Source organism: Ranitomeya imitator, chromosome 3, assembly GCF_032444005.1.
Source record: "Ranitomeya imitator isolate aRanImi1 chromosome 3, aRanImi1.pri, whole genome shotgun sequence".
NCBI classification, from domain to species: Eukaryota; Metazoa; Chordata; class Amphibia; order Anura; family Dendrobatidae; genus Ranitomeya; species Ranitomeya imitator.
This window is the reverse complement of record NC_091284.1, coordinates 726,689,905-726,706,021: the sequence shown is the minus strand read 5'-3', so window position 1 is coordinate 726,706,021 and position 16,117 is coordinate 726,689,905. Positions and strand designations below refer to the sequence as shown.

Genomic DNA, 16,117 nt, shown 5'->3' with positions numbered 1-16,117 from the left:
TGAATTTAAAAAAATACAGAAAATCACTCCTGGGGTAGAACAGGAGGACATTTGTGGAAAAGTGTTGTGACTTTTTAAAAAGTTGCAATTGAGGAATCACAAAAACGTCTAGAAACCCCCAAACTCTTCCAACAACAATGAACTTAAAATAGAAAAAAAACAGGCAAAGATATATAACATGAACATGGAAAAATAGGCCAAATCTAGACCAAAAAAAACCCAGGCAATTGCAGTAAAGAAACAAGTGCTTGCAGGTCTTGTATTTGAGCAGACAACCCCCTTAAACTGTCTTTTATGCAATACAATGTTACCTATATCACTACTTTATGTCTCTAGCCCAACAATACCAACATTAAAGCACCGTCTGCAGAAGGATGTGGCGAGTATGGCATGGAAACCGTTTTGTGCCTCCATTTTAGCTGTGGCATGTCAGAGCTGTGTCCTGGTGTGGCACATCGACCCCACCTCTCTGTCCACAAGGTAACAATTCTTACATTGAAAGATGCATTATCTTACCCTCTTGGTATTCTGAAAAGCAAGGTAGTCCACTGATTATTCCTGTAGGTCACTACGTGTCACACACACATAGTCCGCCAGAACAGGCGCCAGTCCCATTCATCAGATAAAATGATTTCTAAGCTTCCTTAAAGGGAACCTGTCACCCCGTTTTTTCAGATTGAGATATAAATACTGTTAAATAGGGCCTGCGCTGTGTGTTACTATAGTGTATGTAGTGTACCCTGATTCCCCACCTATGCTGAGAAATACATTACCAAAGTCGCCGTTTTCGCCTGTCAATCAGGCTGGTCAGGTCAGGTGGGCGTGGTGACATCACTCTTTTCTTCCCCAGCTTTATGTTGGTGGCGTAGTGGTGTGCGCATGTCGCAGTGACGAATCCACTGCGCGCACGTGAAGAAACAGCGCGCGATCTGCGCTATTACCCCCTGTCATCGGTGGGGGCGGCCATCTTCCTGGGGCCGCGCGTGCGCAGATGGAGTGCTCTGCTGCACGGGGCATTCCCAAAGCCGAGTTTGCATCTTCTTCACGTGCGTGCAGTGGATTCGTCACTGCGACATGCGCACACCACTACGCCACCAACGTAAAGCTGGGGAAGAAAAGAGCGATGTCACCACGCCCACCCGACCTGACCAGCCTGATTGACAGGCGAAAACGGCGACTTTGGTAATGTATTTCTCAGCATAGGTGGGGAATCAGGGTACACTACATACACTATAGTAACGCACAGCGCAGGCCCTATTTAACAGTATTTATATCTCAATCTGGAAAAACGGGGTGAAAGGTTCCCTTTAAAAATCATCATTTTTGGCAGCACATCGACTGTCCTCGGCAGCACAAGTCTGGTTTATACAATCTATCAGCGATCATTCTCTGCACATCAGAAGCTGTCAGGCTACACAGGTTATTAAACAACTGCTGGATGTCTTGTCTGTAACCGAACGGCCGTTGTGTATGGCGACAGTGTGTCCAGTGTAAACCAGCCTTTATCGGCTCTCTGCTCTGACTACTGGGGGGAGCGACAATAGGATTTATGGATGGGCTTTTCTCAATATCTTAAACCAAAGTTAGAAGAATTGAAGGCGGAGAGGTTTGCTGTGACAGAGAAACGTGTCTCGCATTCTCTGCTGCATGCCTTTCTTCCCTAATTGCATGTGAGCGTTGTTAATGTGCTTTTTTATGTCTGCCTTTGCCAGGCCTTCATCCGGCTGCGCTCAGATCCTTGCACATCCAGGTCACAGTCCAGTCACTAGCGTCATTTGGTGTCCTAAAGGTGGAGTGCTCCTGTCTGCATCTCCTGTGGACACCGCCATGTTGGTGAGTAATCCAGGCAGTACTGGACATCCATTGTTGTGTCCACCTTGTTCTCAGTATCAGCTAATATTAATTGACAATTTAAATTGACATCAACAAGAGTTGAAGGATTCCACATAATTCAGAATATTGGTCAATCAGATGATTGTAGACACTTTTGTGGACTTGTATGTTGTTTTCAGCAGCCACATAGGCAGTGATAGATTGACTCTGACCCTAATCCGTTGTACACAAGGATCTTCTGCCCTTGCTGTGATCTGGTCATTGGGAGGGTGGGGGAAGAGCTGTCATCGCTTGCTGTCAGTGATGCATCCTACTGGGGGTTTATCTGTCATTCTGATCCTGCCTGTGACGATAATGAACGAGACTGCTGTATAGTATTCCATAATTGTAATATTTACATTTTCTTTTTTCTACCAGTACGTCAAGGTGATTGGGTTTTGGGGTATGAAGTGGGTTCAGGAGCAGAGTCTGCAACCTTTAGGGCAGGTGTCAACTGTTTTTTTAAGGCTCCGCTCTCTGCTGATTAACCCATTAAATAGCACAATTTCAGTAATGGCGCCCTGACACTATCAAAGAAAGGCAATGAGTTGCCATGGTAACTGGAGCCTCCAAAAAGGTCCTGCCCCCATCACTGCCATGCTGGTAGTCAGGAGAAGCCCATCCGTAGGCTTTTTTTTTTTTTTTTAAAGGAGACTCTAACTTCTCATATATACTGAAGTATTGTGTAATAATATAGTAGACTATATCATTTTCTGCAGGAAAAAAAATAAAAATTACATATACAGATGTGGTGGAGGCCAAGAAGACACTATTTAGGCATTGGACAGATGGTTGGATACTTTTGACTTATGTCGGGAGCTTTCATATAAGCTGGAAATGCCATGTAAATGCACTCTAACTCCAATGTGGCCCAGTGTATGATGTCTCATAGTTAGCTTCCAATCTTACCAGGTTATCTTACTTCCTAATGCTACGGACATGACATGGGTTTTCTTTGTGTTTTCAGGTGTGGGATGTCGCTACCGAGAGCTGCGTACCCCTACAGAGAGTAGGAGGGGGTGGTGTCACTTTCCTGTCTTGGTCTCCAGACGGCAGTAAGGTGCTGTCTGCCACCCCATCTGCGGTGTTCCGGTGAGCAGAAATTACTGTGAAATTAATGTTTCCATTAGTGATTTATCGATGTATCAATATTGACATTTTCCAGGGTATGGGAGACATACATGTGGACTTGTGAGCGCTGGCCAACACTCAATGGCCGCTGTCAGGTCTGTTTGAGGGGGGGACCTACATTTTTCTACCGATATCCTTTGTTTTGCCATGCCTAATGTGTTTTGTTTTATTCCTTGTTTTTCCCCAACCCAGACTGCATGTTGGAGCCCAGATGGCAGTCGTTTGCTTTTTGCTGTGAAAGGAGAGTCTGTAATATACAGTTTATCATTCTCTATGTTAGCAGGTAAGTGCCCAACAGACTCACTTATCCGCTTCACAAAATCATTCTTAAAGCGGTTCTCCAGAAATATAACTTAATTAGCAAATCACAATTGTTTTGCCTAGGGAGGTAATCACTAAATAATGAACCCCTTAATGACCGTCAATATGTCTTTCTACTGAACTGAGATATAAGAGAATAGCATCCCCATACAGGTGACAATCCAGCAGCTGTCAGCTGTACAATATAGCTGACAACTTGCTGCATCAGCCACGATCAGTGTTGGCACTATCCAAATCTGTTTAACCCCTTAGATGCTGCTGTCAATAGTCTCTATAACATATAAATGATTACCGGAGTGTGGGGGCTCCCTCTTTTTCCCCATCGGCACTCTGAGATAATAATAATAATTTTTATTTATATAGCGCCAACATATTCCGCAGCACTTTACAACTAAGCGGGGACATGTACAGACAATAAATTCAGTACAAGTTAAGACAATTTAAACAGTGACATTAAGAGTGAGGTCCCTGCTCGCAAGCTTACAATTTACAAGGAAATGGGGGGACACAATAGGTGAAAAGTGCTTGTTATTTCAGGTCTGGCAATTATAATAAATAGGGATTTTCATATAAAGCTGCTTGATCCGGTCATCAGCCCGTGTGTTTAAGTGCAATAATCAAGTATCAAGTGCAGTTATCGTGTGCATGCAGGGTGTGGAGACAGATCATGAGATCATGATCGTGTAGTGCTGATGTTGGCCATGGCAATTCATGGCCAAATAACGGCCTTAGAGCCCACCGGCTTTAGCGGCCTGTTCAGAAGTTACGATACTTAGGTTTCAAAAATAAACTTTTTAATTCCTGTCATGTCACTTTGCATAAATTCCTGAAAAGCACCTGAAGGGTTAATAAACTGCCTGCCAGCAGTTTTCAATATGTCAGGGGGTGCTGTTTTTAAAATGTCATCACTTTTGGGGGGTTTCAAATATATAGGACCCCTAAAGACACTTCAAACTTGGATAGATCCCTCAAAAAAATAAATGTTGTACATTTTTTTGAAAAAATGAAAAATTGCTGCTACAGTTTTAAACCTTCACTGCTCAGATTTCAAAAATTAGGCCTGGTCACTAAGGATTTAAATAGCCGCCATCTTGTTATGCTGCCAGAAGCCTGTCCTAGACTGTTAATACAACCAATGCCTAAAAGTTGAGTATGTGCAGTAGAGTCTCCACCGCTGTGACCCGGAGATTGATAGTACAAGTTGTATGTAATCTCCAGGTCACAGCAATTGCTCAGCATGCAGAAAGAAAGTGGATAGCACAGTCCTTCTGGAATTTTCAGTATTAGATCAGATGGACAGTAATGTGAGCAGCCTCTTCATACCTCAGCATCCCTGGTACCTACAATGACTTATAAGATAGACAGTGTGGCCAGCAGTGTGAGCAGCCTCTTCTCACCTCAGCATCCCTGGTACCTCCAGTATTGGATCAGATAGACAGGGTGGACTGGACAGTAATGTGAGCAGCCTCTTCATACCTCAACACCCCTGATATCTCCAGTATTAGATCAGAAACGCCAGATAGACAGCATTGTGAGTAACCTCACCTTACCTCAGTACTGCTGGTGTCTCCAGTATTAGATCAGAAACACAGGATGGACAGCAGTGTGAGTAACCTCGCCTTACCTCAGCATTGCTAGTGTCTCCAGTATTAGATCAGAAACACAGGATGGACAGCAGTGTGAGCAGCCTTTTCTTCCCTCAGCATTCCTAATATCTCCAGTATTGGATCAGAAACACAGTATGGACAGCAGGGTGAGCTGCCTGTTACCTCAGTATTCCTAATATCTCCAGTATTAATCAGAAACACAGTATGGACAGCAGTGTGAGCAGCCTCTTCTTACCTCAGCATTCCTAATATCTCCAGTATTGGATCAGAAACACAGGCTGGACAGCAATGTGAGCAGCCTCTTCTTACCTCAGTACTGCTGGTGTCTCCAGTATTAGATCCGAAACACAGAAAGGACAGCAGTGTGAGCAGCCTCGTCTTCCCTCAGCACTGCTGGTGTCTCCAGTATTAGATCAGAAACAGTATGGACAGCAGTGTGAGCAGCCTCGTCTTCCCTCAGCACTGCTGGTGTCTCCAGTATTAGATCAGAAACACAGGATGGACAGCAGTATGAGCAGCCTCGTCTTCCCTCAGCATTCCTAATATCTCCAGTATTAGATCAGAAACACATGATGGACATCAGTGTGAGCAGCCTCGTCTTCCCTCAGCACTGCTGGTGTCTCCAGTATTAGATCAGAAACACAGGATGGACAGCAGTGTGAGCAGTCTCTTCTTCCCTCAGCACTGCTGGTGTCTCCAGTATTAGATCAGAAACAGTATGGACAGCAGTGTGAGCAGCCTTGTCTTCCCTCAGCACTGCTGGTGTCTCCAGTATTAGATCAGAAACACAGGATGGACAGCAGTGTGAGCAGCCTCGTCTTCCCTCAGCACTGCTGGTGTCTCCAGTATTAGATCAGAAACACAGGATGGACAGCAGTGTGAGCAGCCTCGTCTTCCCTCAGCACTGCTGGTGTCTCCAGTATTAGATCAGAAACACAGGATGGACAGCAGTGTGAGCAGCCTCGTCTTCCCTCAGCACTGCTGGTGTCGCCAGTATTAGATCAGAAACAGTATGGACAGCAGTGTGAGCAGCCTCATCTTCCCTCAGCACTGCTGGTGTCTCCAGTATTGGATCAGAAACACAGTATGGACAGCAGTGTGAGCAGCCTCGTTTTCCCTCAGCACTGCTGGTGTCTCCAGTATTAGATCAGAAACACAGGATGGACAGCAGTGTGAGCAGCCTCGTCTTCCCTCAGCACTGCTGGTGTCTCCAGTATTAGATCAGAAACACAGGATGGACAGCAGTGTGAGCAGCCTCTTCTTACCTCAGCAATCCTAATATCTCCAATATTAGATCAGAAACACAGGCTGGACAGCAGTGTGAGCAGCCTCTTCTTACCTCAGCATTCCTAATATCTCCAATATTAGATCAGAAACACAGGCTGGACAGCAGTGTGAGCAGCCTCTTCTTACCTCAGCATTCCTAGTATCTCCAGTATTAGATCAGAAACACAGGATGGACAGCAGTGTGAGCAGCCTCTTCCTACCTCAGCACCCTTTTCCTCTGTATTAGTTTTGAATGCCCACTGAGAACACATCCTCTTACACAGGATGGGGGGAAGACAGAGCTTCTACTGCAGATGCTCACAAGCACCGCTCCTATTAATATTTTAGGACTGGCTTATTGAAACTTCGTCAAAGGAAGAGAGGAGCAATTGTCCATAACTGATCTGATGCCAGCTTTTAAATTTTAAGAGTGTTGAGAAAGAAAATAATCCCATGCTGTTGTCACAGGCATTCACTTGTTATCGGGCTGCTATAGAGAATATACCTTTTTGTTGTTCTTAATGTTAGATTTTAACTTGGGGACCCATTTCCATGTACTTCTTAATTTTCTGTCCATGTCCTACAATAAATAGGGGAGGCACAAGCCCTTGTTGGCGGAAGTGAACGTGCAACCCCAGTCGCTGATGTGTCTGAAGTGATTTTTGAGAGAGAAGAGGGGGAAGTGAGGTGAGTGTAAAAAAGGCAGGAGACTGCTGTAACATCACTGACACAGTAATACTCGTCTCATTATATATTACAGAATTGGTGGTGAAATACAGTCTATGGTGTGGGACCCTAGTGGCGAGAGGCTGGCCGTGCTATTGAGTGGTGGGATTTATTCATTTTACTATACCAGTATTTGGGGCTCATTCACAAACGTGTCTTAAAATATTGTACAGATGAAAATAATTTCAGAGGAAGTCATGCACACATCTCCAGCTTGGCCAAAGAAGAATCACAGCATTTGCAAGTGCGCAGAACAGTTTCTCTATTTCATTCGTCCACCTCCCTGTTCTGCACGTGCGCAGGATTTCAATCAAGACGGCGCCGGTCCAAGTGAAGCAGGGACAGAGCTTATTGGCCAAGTGAAGGTCCTAATTTATATGACTTTTCGAGGTCCGTTTCTCACATATGAAATTCCCTTTCAGAAAACCCAAATGAGAAGACGAGTGAGTCGGCCATAGCTGTGTACCGCACGAAGAACAACCCTAAGTTTGAGCTCCTTCCATGGTAAGACTTTAATGTAGCCTTGTTATGGTGACTGTATGTAAAGTTCCGATTATACGAATGGGGCTTCAGTGTGACCCCCTGTTCATATCCCCTTTAAGAGCATTTGGACATTATAGAGGGGTTCCCCTCCTGTGCCAGGACAGGGGACCATTGCATTACATAGACTTCATTATCTCTGCAGTGTTCCCTAGAAGGGGACATTTGTGCCTAGACGTTGCTTTCATAAGCCATAACAGCTGATTGTCAGAGAGAAACCAGACTCATTGTGATCATTTAGTTTTTGTCCGCTCCTTTTTCACCCCTTCCACTCATTCGATGTGCATGTACAGTGGATATACCTTCAAAAAGAACCTGAAGACCCACCTCTTCCGACAAGCCTACAACCTGCAGTAACCACCGATTGACCAAACCGCTGCACGGCCAGCTCTACCCTCACCTACTGTATCCTCACCCATCCCTTGTAGATTGTGAGCCCTCGCGGGCAGGGTCCTCTCTCCTCCTGTACCAGTTGTGACTTGTATTTTTCAAGATTATTGTACTTGTTTTATTATGTATACCCCTCCTCACATGTAAAGCGCCATGGAATAAATGGCGCTATAATAATAAATAATAATAATAATAATAATAATATTGGTTGTGCTTGAGTGGAGCAAGCTCATGGGTTGAGCCTGCACCGTACACATTGGGTGCTGTGTGTGTTGTACAGCCGGCACCTGTCTGTAACCGCAGCAATCTGAGCGAGCTCCAATTATTTTGACAGTGTAATTTGTGTTGTGATCTAGTGTGAGTCTCCTCTGATGCCTATTGGCCCTCTGACATAATGGTGGGGTGCCAATGATTTGCCATGTTAGTCAGGGCCTACTGAAAGCCTCATTGCCTCCATCTTGTACTCCAATGAAGCCCACCCTGTAATTGGGCATTATGGGAGGTCGTCCGATTCACTATAGGCAGTATACAGTATCAAATGCTCATAAATTTCAAACCCCTATAATTGCAAAAAAAATTAATAAAGGGAACTATGTGGGAAAAAAATAAATAAAAATAAAGCCCTGGGGTTAATCTGCAGGGTAATAGAATTCTAAAGCCACCCGGCCCCCACATTGATAGCCTGGCTATCGGGAGGACATTAACTTTATTTTTCTCATCAGCTTCCGGCTTTCAGTCATAGAGGTGCGACCGCAACGGCTTTAGTCACCACTCAGTACATAGTGAGCAGCGGCTGTCACCACACCCCAGCATTGACTGACATCCCGCTCTATACTGATGCACTGCTGAGCCAGCTGCACCTCTGACTGGAGGCTGCTGGGAGGAATAAAGATAATTTCCTCCCGGCAGCCAGACTTTCAGTGCAGCGGCCGCATTGCTTTAGAACAATAGTAGGTTAATGGTGTTGTTTTTTTGTTTTTTTATATCAGAGGGTCCCTGTAATAAAAAAAATAAGTATTTCAAGATATTAAAAAAAACTAAAGTTTAAATTGTCCTCACTTTTCCCAATACAAATATAAAGCAATTGAATAAAATGCATAGTATCACCAAGTCTGCAAAAGTCTGACCTATGATAATATTAAACTAGTTAACATTATGCTAAATGCTGTAAAGAATAAAATTGAAACTCCAGAATTTCGAGTGTTTGTCCAGCACAACTCAACACTCCCCCCCAAAAAGAAGCAGGAACATGATCAAAACGTTGTATGTGCCTTGCAAAAGAACCAACAAAAATGACGATACAGGGGGTGGCATCAGTTTTTTTTTTTAATTTACTGAAATTAAAAAAAAATAATTTTGGAACCACTTTGATCAAACTGACTATAAGTATATGATATCCATGTCATTTTCACTACACATTTGAGAACTCATTTAACTTTTTTAAGTTTTTCCACATTTCTTAGTGCTTTACATGGTAAAGTGAATGGTGTAATTCAAATATACTACTTGTCCAATAATAAAAAACCAAGCCCTCAATATCGTTATTTCAATGGTGGAAACAATGGCTCTTAAGCAAATTTTCATTTTTGCACTTTCATTTTTTTCACATCGTGAAGGGCATAAAAAAATATTTTTTTAAATCATATGGGTCTTTTTAAGTTGATAATTGTTTTTTTTTTATTTTAATGCTTTTTTTTCTCTTCTCTCCAGTGGCTTCCTTCCTAGTCAAGTGGACGAAGCTCCACAACTCATGCAATTTCACCCAGGATTTAAGAAGGGAGCACTGCTTTCTGTGGTAAAGTGTTTTTTGTTTTTGTTTTTTTGCACTGAGAATGAATGTATGCTCATGGCATTGCTGTCAATCACCTGAAAATTTAAAAGTGTTATCTGTGTCTTTTTTTTTCTTAGGAGGCTAGGAACTTGCCTGCTTCTTGTGAAGTCATGTTGACAGAGCAGCTCCTTTTCTTCCGGTATGCTCAGTCAACGAGTTGTCACTGGCGATAAAACAGTCTCCCCTCAATTAGGCAGCAGGGAACCAGCTGTCAATTAGCGTGATGTGAGTAATGTCGTCCTATCAATAGAGAAGACTGGAAGAGAAGGAATTGCTCTGCCAATGTGACGTCACAGGAAGCAGGAGAGGTCTGTGACTGTTCTCAACTGGAAGAGATAGTCACAGGGCACAACATACAGGTAGTTGCTAACTACTGGTAAGTTCTTAGCACCATAGAAGAAAAAGAGTCCTGGATAACCCCTATAACATATGCAATATTTGTCAAATACAATTGAGACTATAGGTTTCATTATATTTTCTCCTTCGCCACATTGGGGGACACAGGACCATGGGTGTTATGCTGCTGTCACTAGGAGGCTGACACTAAGTTGAGACAAAAAAGTTAGCTCCTCCCCTGCAGTATACACCCTCATGCTGGCTTCCAGAGACCTAGTTCAAGCTTAGTGTCCGTAGGAGGCACACTGGATTTAAACCTTTTTTCTGGACGAAGGGGCGACGGAACCTTTCAAGGCTCCGATCTCCCCGAACCAATAACAGGCGAGCACGGGAGTTTTACCTCTCCGTATCCTCTCCTGCGACGTGGGATGCCACTGCCTGAGCTGAACTTTGGGGCGACGAGCCCCTTCAAGGGCACCGATTCCCCCCCCCTACTTTACAGACGAGCACTGGTGTGTCACCTCCAGTATCCTCTTCTGCAGCCAGGCCCTGCCCACCAGGTCTCACCCTCGGCTGTTCAGAGGCACTATTCCACTGTGGCGTCTGTGCAGTCCCCACTGCATCACCACTGAAAAAGAGCGGATGATGGAAGGAGGCGGACGGTTCCTCTCCACCCCCCTTTTAAGGGGATGGTGGATAGAGGCTTCCCCAACCCTGCACTGTCCTATTTACCCCAGGCACCTTCTTTTTGGGGTAAATGTACTAGGGGTCGTTTTTTTCCGGCGGTCACCAGATATTTGGAGGGCTCCATAGCGGCACCGCAACTCCTTTCCCTGCGGTGCGCGCCGGCCGAAGCCAGAAATTTAGTCCCCGGCTTCGGCCTAGTCTAGGCCGCATCCCGGTAGGCTCCGCATGCATCATTCCAGCAGCTCCGTCCGCGATTCTCGCTCCCTGCGAGACTACCCCACAGACTCTCGGCAGCCATCTTCCTTCTGCACAGCAGCGCCGGCCGGCTTCTTTTCCACAAAGCTCCGGAGGTTTTCCCACTCAGTGCCACCTATCCGATTGCCGGGCACAGGACCTGGGTAAGGAGATGGCACTACGTGCTTCCCTACAGCATTACCCCTCAGCTTCCACTAGCAGCCCTCTTTTTTTCTTCTCTCATTGGGGTACAACATGTCGCAGTCAAGGGTTAAAAAGACCACTGAGGTACATACCACCTTTTTCTCTGCATGTACCACCTGCCAGGCCCCCCTCCCTCAGCCTCAAAGCTCCCCACTCTGCCCTGCCTGTGATGCCCAATGTGCCCAGGAGCCCTCCGCCACTATCGACCCCAGTGTATCTAGCCCCCCTGAGTGGACCGCGTCACTGTCACAATCCATGGCTTCGCTAGCCAAAGTGATTGAATCTCTTCATGACCCCTCTGGGGAGCGGGGCGCTCGTTTTCCTGGGTTGAGACCCCTCTATAACAGGGGAATCATCGGCCAGCAGGGGCCGCTCTCACCTGAAGGAGGTACGGATATCCAAAAAACGGATCTGCACTACCTCTCCTGAGCATTCACCACGCCATTCAGCCTCTGGTAGCTCCACTTCTCGCTCATCCTCTCCAGGGGCTTGAAGCGATCACGACTCTTGAGTATGAGTCTGAGGCATCCCTGGACCCGGATTCTCCGGAGTTTCGATCAACTGTTGACTCCCTCATTGAGGCTGTCAATCATCCGCTAAAGGTTGATGATGACCCTAATTCAGCTCCGGATCACGCAGTTTCCTTTTACGAGAACCAAGCGATCTCATAAGGTGTTCGCCTCCCATCCAGACTTCCTAGAGAATGTTTCGGCGGCACAGGGAGCGACAGGATAAACGCTTTACGGGTAAAAAGGACCTGGAATCAAAGTATCCCTTTTCCGCAGATCTGGTCAAAGATTGAACGGAACCACCGCTGGTAGATCCTCCGGTATCGCGTTTGGCTACCAAAACGCTTCTACCAGTACCTGATGGGGCTTCAATTAAAAATCCCACAGAACGCCAGTTAGATTCTCTGGCGCGCTCAGTGTATGAAGCCTCAGGTTCCTCCATATCTCCTTCCTTCACTGCGGCATGGGTCGCCAAAGCAATAGTTTTCTGGGCAGATGCTCTTGGAAAATCCATTCAGGACCAGGCTTTTCCGTCTGAGGCGGCGGATCTCGCCAAACAAATTGCTATGGCTGGAGATTATGTGATTTACGCGTCATTAGACGCAGCGGACTGTACGGCAACTGCGGCTTCAAACGCCATCACCATTAGGAGAGCTATTTGGCTTAGAGAATGGCGTGCGGATTCCTCCTCAAAAAGTCTCTGATTTCCCTACCCTTTCAGAGCGAACGTCTGTTTGGAGAAAAATTGGACCAGCTTATTTCCGATGCTACAGGAGGGAAAAGCAAGTTCCTCCCTCAACACAGGCCTAAAGCTGCCTTTCAGCGTCAACAACATTTTCGTTTTCGCCCCTTTCGCAGTAGCCCTTTCTGGTCCAACTCCACAGCATCGTCCATATCAGAACGATTTACACGCACAGACAGAGACTCTCGACCTTCTTACAGGCCGAATCAGTCCTGGGGAGGAAAACCTAGACAACCCAGAACAAGAGGCTCCAGGTGTTCCAGATTTCCTTCACAATGACTCGGGGGGGTATTCCAGTCGACACCACCAAAGTAGGCGGACGCCTGCTTCTTTTTCAACACGTCTGGCTTTCCGTCATCCACGACGAATGGGTCAGAGACCTGGTGTCTTGTGGTTACAAAATAGAATTCTCCGCCTCCCCTCCAACACGGTTTTTTCCCTCTCGTCTCCCAAGTTCGGGGGCTCAATCTTGCTCACTTCACCGCCCCATCGAATCCCTCCGCCAAAACTGGGTCATCGTTCCGGAGCACTAGAGATTCAGAGGTTTTTACTCAAACCTCTTCGTCGTGCCAAAAAAGGACGGGACGGTGCGCCCCATTTTGGACCTGAAGCTCTTAAACAAGTACGTAAAAGTACGGCACTTCAGGATGGAATCCCTCTGGTCGGTCATCTCCTCAATGGAGATAGGGGAGTTCCTAGCATCAATAGATGCTTATCTTCATATCCCAATCTTCCCGCCACATCAAAGGTTCCTCCGTTTCGCTATACAAGAGCACTATTTTCAATTCACGGCCTTACCCTTTGGTCTTGCCACTGCGCCCAGGGTATTCACAAAGGTCATGGCTGCTATCATGGCCATTCTTCACTCCCGAGGAGTGGTCGTCTTGCCATACTTAGATGACCTTCTGGTCAAAGGTCTGTCTTATCATGCCTGCGAAGCAAGCGTCCGCATTACCTTGGATTCTCTTTCGCACCTGGGCTGGTTAATCAACTTGGACAAATCCTCCCCCATTCCAGCCCGACGGATCTCTCTCCTGGGCATGATCCTGGACACGTCCAAGGGGCTGGTTTTACTTCCTCGGTCCAAGGCCCAAGCGCTTCAACAAATCTGCCTTCGCTGGGGAATTCAGGACATGGACCTGATGGCGTCCAGACTGAATGCCAAGATTCCCAACTTCATAGCACGTTCTCGAGATCCCCAGGCCGTCGGGGTGGACACACTGATATCCCCATGGCACCGGTTCCAATTCCCGTACGTGTTTCCTCCACTTCCTTTGCTGCCGAAAGTAATCCGAAAAATCAAGATGGAAGGGGTTCCTGTGATCCTTATCACCCCGGATTGGCCACGTCGCGTATGGTATGCGGAGCTCGTTCACCTTGTATCCGACGTCCCCTGGCGGTTACCAGACCACCCAGATCTGCTTCGCCAAGGACCGATCTACCACCAGAACCCAGGGGCCCTACATTTAATGGTTTGGATGTTAAAACCTGGATCCTAACTCAAGCGGGTTTCTCCCAGCAGGTCATCGCCACCATGATCAGCGCTCACAAGGCGTCTTCCGCTCACATCTATCACCGCACCTGGAAGGCCTTCTTCTCATGGTGCAGGCTCCGTGGTCGTCGTCCTCTCGTTTTCTCAATTCCCCCCATTCTGGAATTTCTCCAGTCCGGCTTGGATTCCGGCCTGGCGTTCAGTTCCCTCAAGGGTCAGATCTCAGCATTATCGGTGTTGTTCCAAAGTAAGATTGCTGCTAACTTGCAAGTCATGACCTTTATTCAAGGGGTCTCCCACGTGGTACCCCCCCTACAGAATGCCGTTAGAGACCTGGGATCTCAATTTGGTCCTCAGTGTACTTCAGGAATCTCCGTTTGAACCTCTGCAGGATGTCTCGCTGACCATCCTCTCCTGGAAGGTTGCTTTCCTTGTGGCAGCAACCTCTATCAGGCGCGTCTCCGAGTTGGCCGCACTATCCTGCCGGGCACCTTTCCTTTTCTTCCACCAGGACAAAGTAGTCCTACGCCCATCTCCGGCTTTTCTCCCTAAAGTGGTTTCATCCTTCCACCTTAATGAAGATATCATTCTTCCCTCCTTCTGCCCACAGCCAGGGTCATAGGGCATAGGCCCTTCACACCTTGGACCGTGGTAAGGGCCCTCAGGAGGTACATTTCTAGGACTGCTCCCTTCCGCAAATCGGACTCCCTCTTTGTGCTCCCGGAGGGTCACAGAAAGGGTTCAGCCGCTTCTAAGGCCACGATAGTCAGATGGATCCAATCAGCTATCCAAGAATCTTATTGGAACCGGTAGCTGCTCCGTTTTCCACCCTAGGCTTATACTTGAGTCAATAAGTTTTCCCAGTTTTTTGTGGCAAAATTAGGGGGGTCGGCTTATACTTGGGTCGGCTTATACTCGAGTATATACGGTAATATCGTAAATTCATATTCGGCAACCAAATCTGAACATATTCGCTCAACTCTAGATATAACACCTATAATAAAAAGAATGGCGTCTCTAGTGTTCTAATAGTTGGTTACATTCTGCACAAATTAAAGTTTAATGAAATATGCTAATTAGGTGCTCCATGCATCCCTGGTATGACCAAGAGCCTCAGGTCACTGGTCCCACTCGTGGTTTTGCATGCCTCTGCCTCCCTTTACTCTGTTTTGCATCTTTTTAATTCAAAGCTGCATGTTCCATTGAAATGTCATAATTTGCGGGGGAAAAAATGTAAGTTGTAAATGATGAATCGGTGGAAAATATCCGGCAACTTTAAGCACCAGCGAAAGTCGTGGAATAAAAATATATAGGACAAACACAAAATGCTTTTACTGTCAGTTTGGGCTGACAGACTTCCATTAATGAACGGTGTGTAGTTCTTATGTTTTATTGCTCCTTGTCCTGACTCTTCTTTCTCTGCAGCTGTGGAGTTCTGGCCGCCTCACCCACGTTCCCTTCTACTTTATAAATGCACAGTTTCCACGCTTCTTGCCTGAAACTGACACGGTTATAGCTGGCGACACAAGCAGCGCCACTGCCATACGGTCACTATTCACAGAGACATAAACCTGGCAGCATGCAGTGTGGACTACATCCTATACGGCGGAGGTGGACTTCATGTATCTGATTGTCTCCGCTCTTAACTGGACACATTGTGGGACTGCAGGACTTCAGCAGCAAATACAATAATTTTCTGATTGGATATCTGCACTTAGAGGCTGCTTTTCCAAGCCCTGGATTTGGATGAATATCACTTATCCTTGTAGAGGAAGGAAACGCTGAGTTCCTCTGCTCCGTTCCATGTTCTGAATGTTCGCTGTTAGGACGCCTAGAGTGTTCTATGCTATAATTAAAATTATTTTTGTTTGTGGGGTCTTTTGGATTTGCTTCTCATTGCTGTTATGTATATTTTCAGGTTGTAATACAATTGTATTAGGAAACCCGTACAATGATTCTTGGCCTACACTGTTCGCAAAAGTAGTGGATGGTGTCATAAAATGCACAAGAAGGTTATTTGTTGTTCCCTACTCTTCACTGACAATCTCAGGTGCGAATAAAGCTTTAAAAGCGTTTTCATGATTCCCGTGAACCCCCCATTGAAGCACATGAGAAAGTTCATTTTAATGTCCTTAGACAACTGTAATGGTGATGTAGATGCTGACTAGTAAAAAGAACATATTTCTGCAATCAGCACTACAACTTTACCCAGAAAAAAATTGTTTTAAC

At 46.1% G+C, this 16,117-nt stretch overlaps 1 protein-coding gene across 1 annotated transcript in view; it reads left to right on the top strand.

Annotated features, from left to right (window-relative positions):
• The window catches only part of AAAS (aladin WD repeat nucleoporin), a 40,807-nt gene extending 25,041 nt beyond the window's left edge, over window positions 1-15,766 (top strand). Inside the window, exons 8-17 of the mRNA XM_069758765.1 lie at window positions 337-480; window positions 1,713-1,833; window positions 2,840-2,964; window positions 3,038-3,098; window positions 3,196-3,286; window positions 6,791-6,884; window positions 6,958-7,025; window positions 7,346-7,427; window positions 9,564-9,648; window positions 15,314-15,766. Of these exons, the coding sequence (XP_069614866.1) occupies window positions 337-480; window positions 1,713-1,833; window positions 2,840-2,964; window positions 3,038-3,098; window positions 3,196-3,286; window positions 6,791-6,884; window positions 6,958-7,025; window positions 7,346-7,427; window positions 9,564-9,648; window positions 15,314-15,457 (1,015 nt within the window). The 3' untranslated portion in view covers window positions 15,458-15,766. The remainder of the gene's footprint in view (window positions 1-336; window positions 481-1,712; window positions 1,834-2,839; window positions 2,965-3,037; window positions 3,099-3,195; window positions 3,287-6,790; window positions 6,885-6,957; window positions 7,026-7,345; window positions 7,428-9,563; window positions 9,649-15,313) is intronic.
• Window positions 15,767-16,117: the final 351 nt, after the last annotated feature.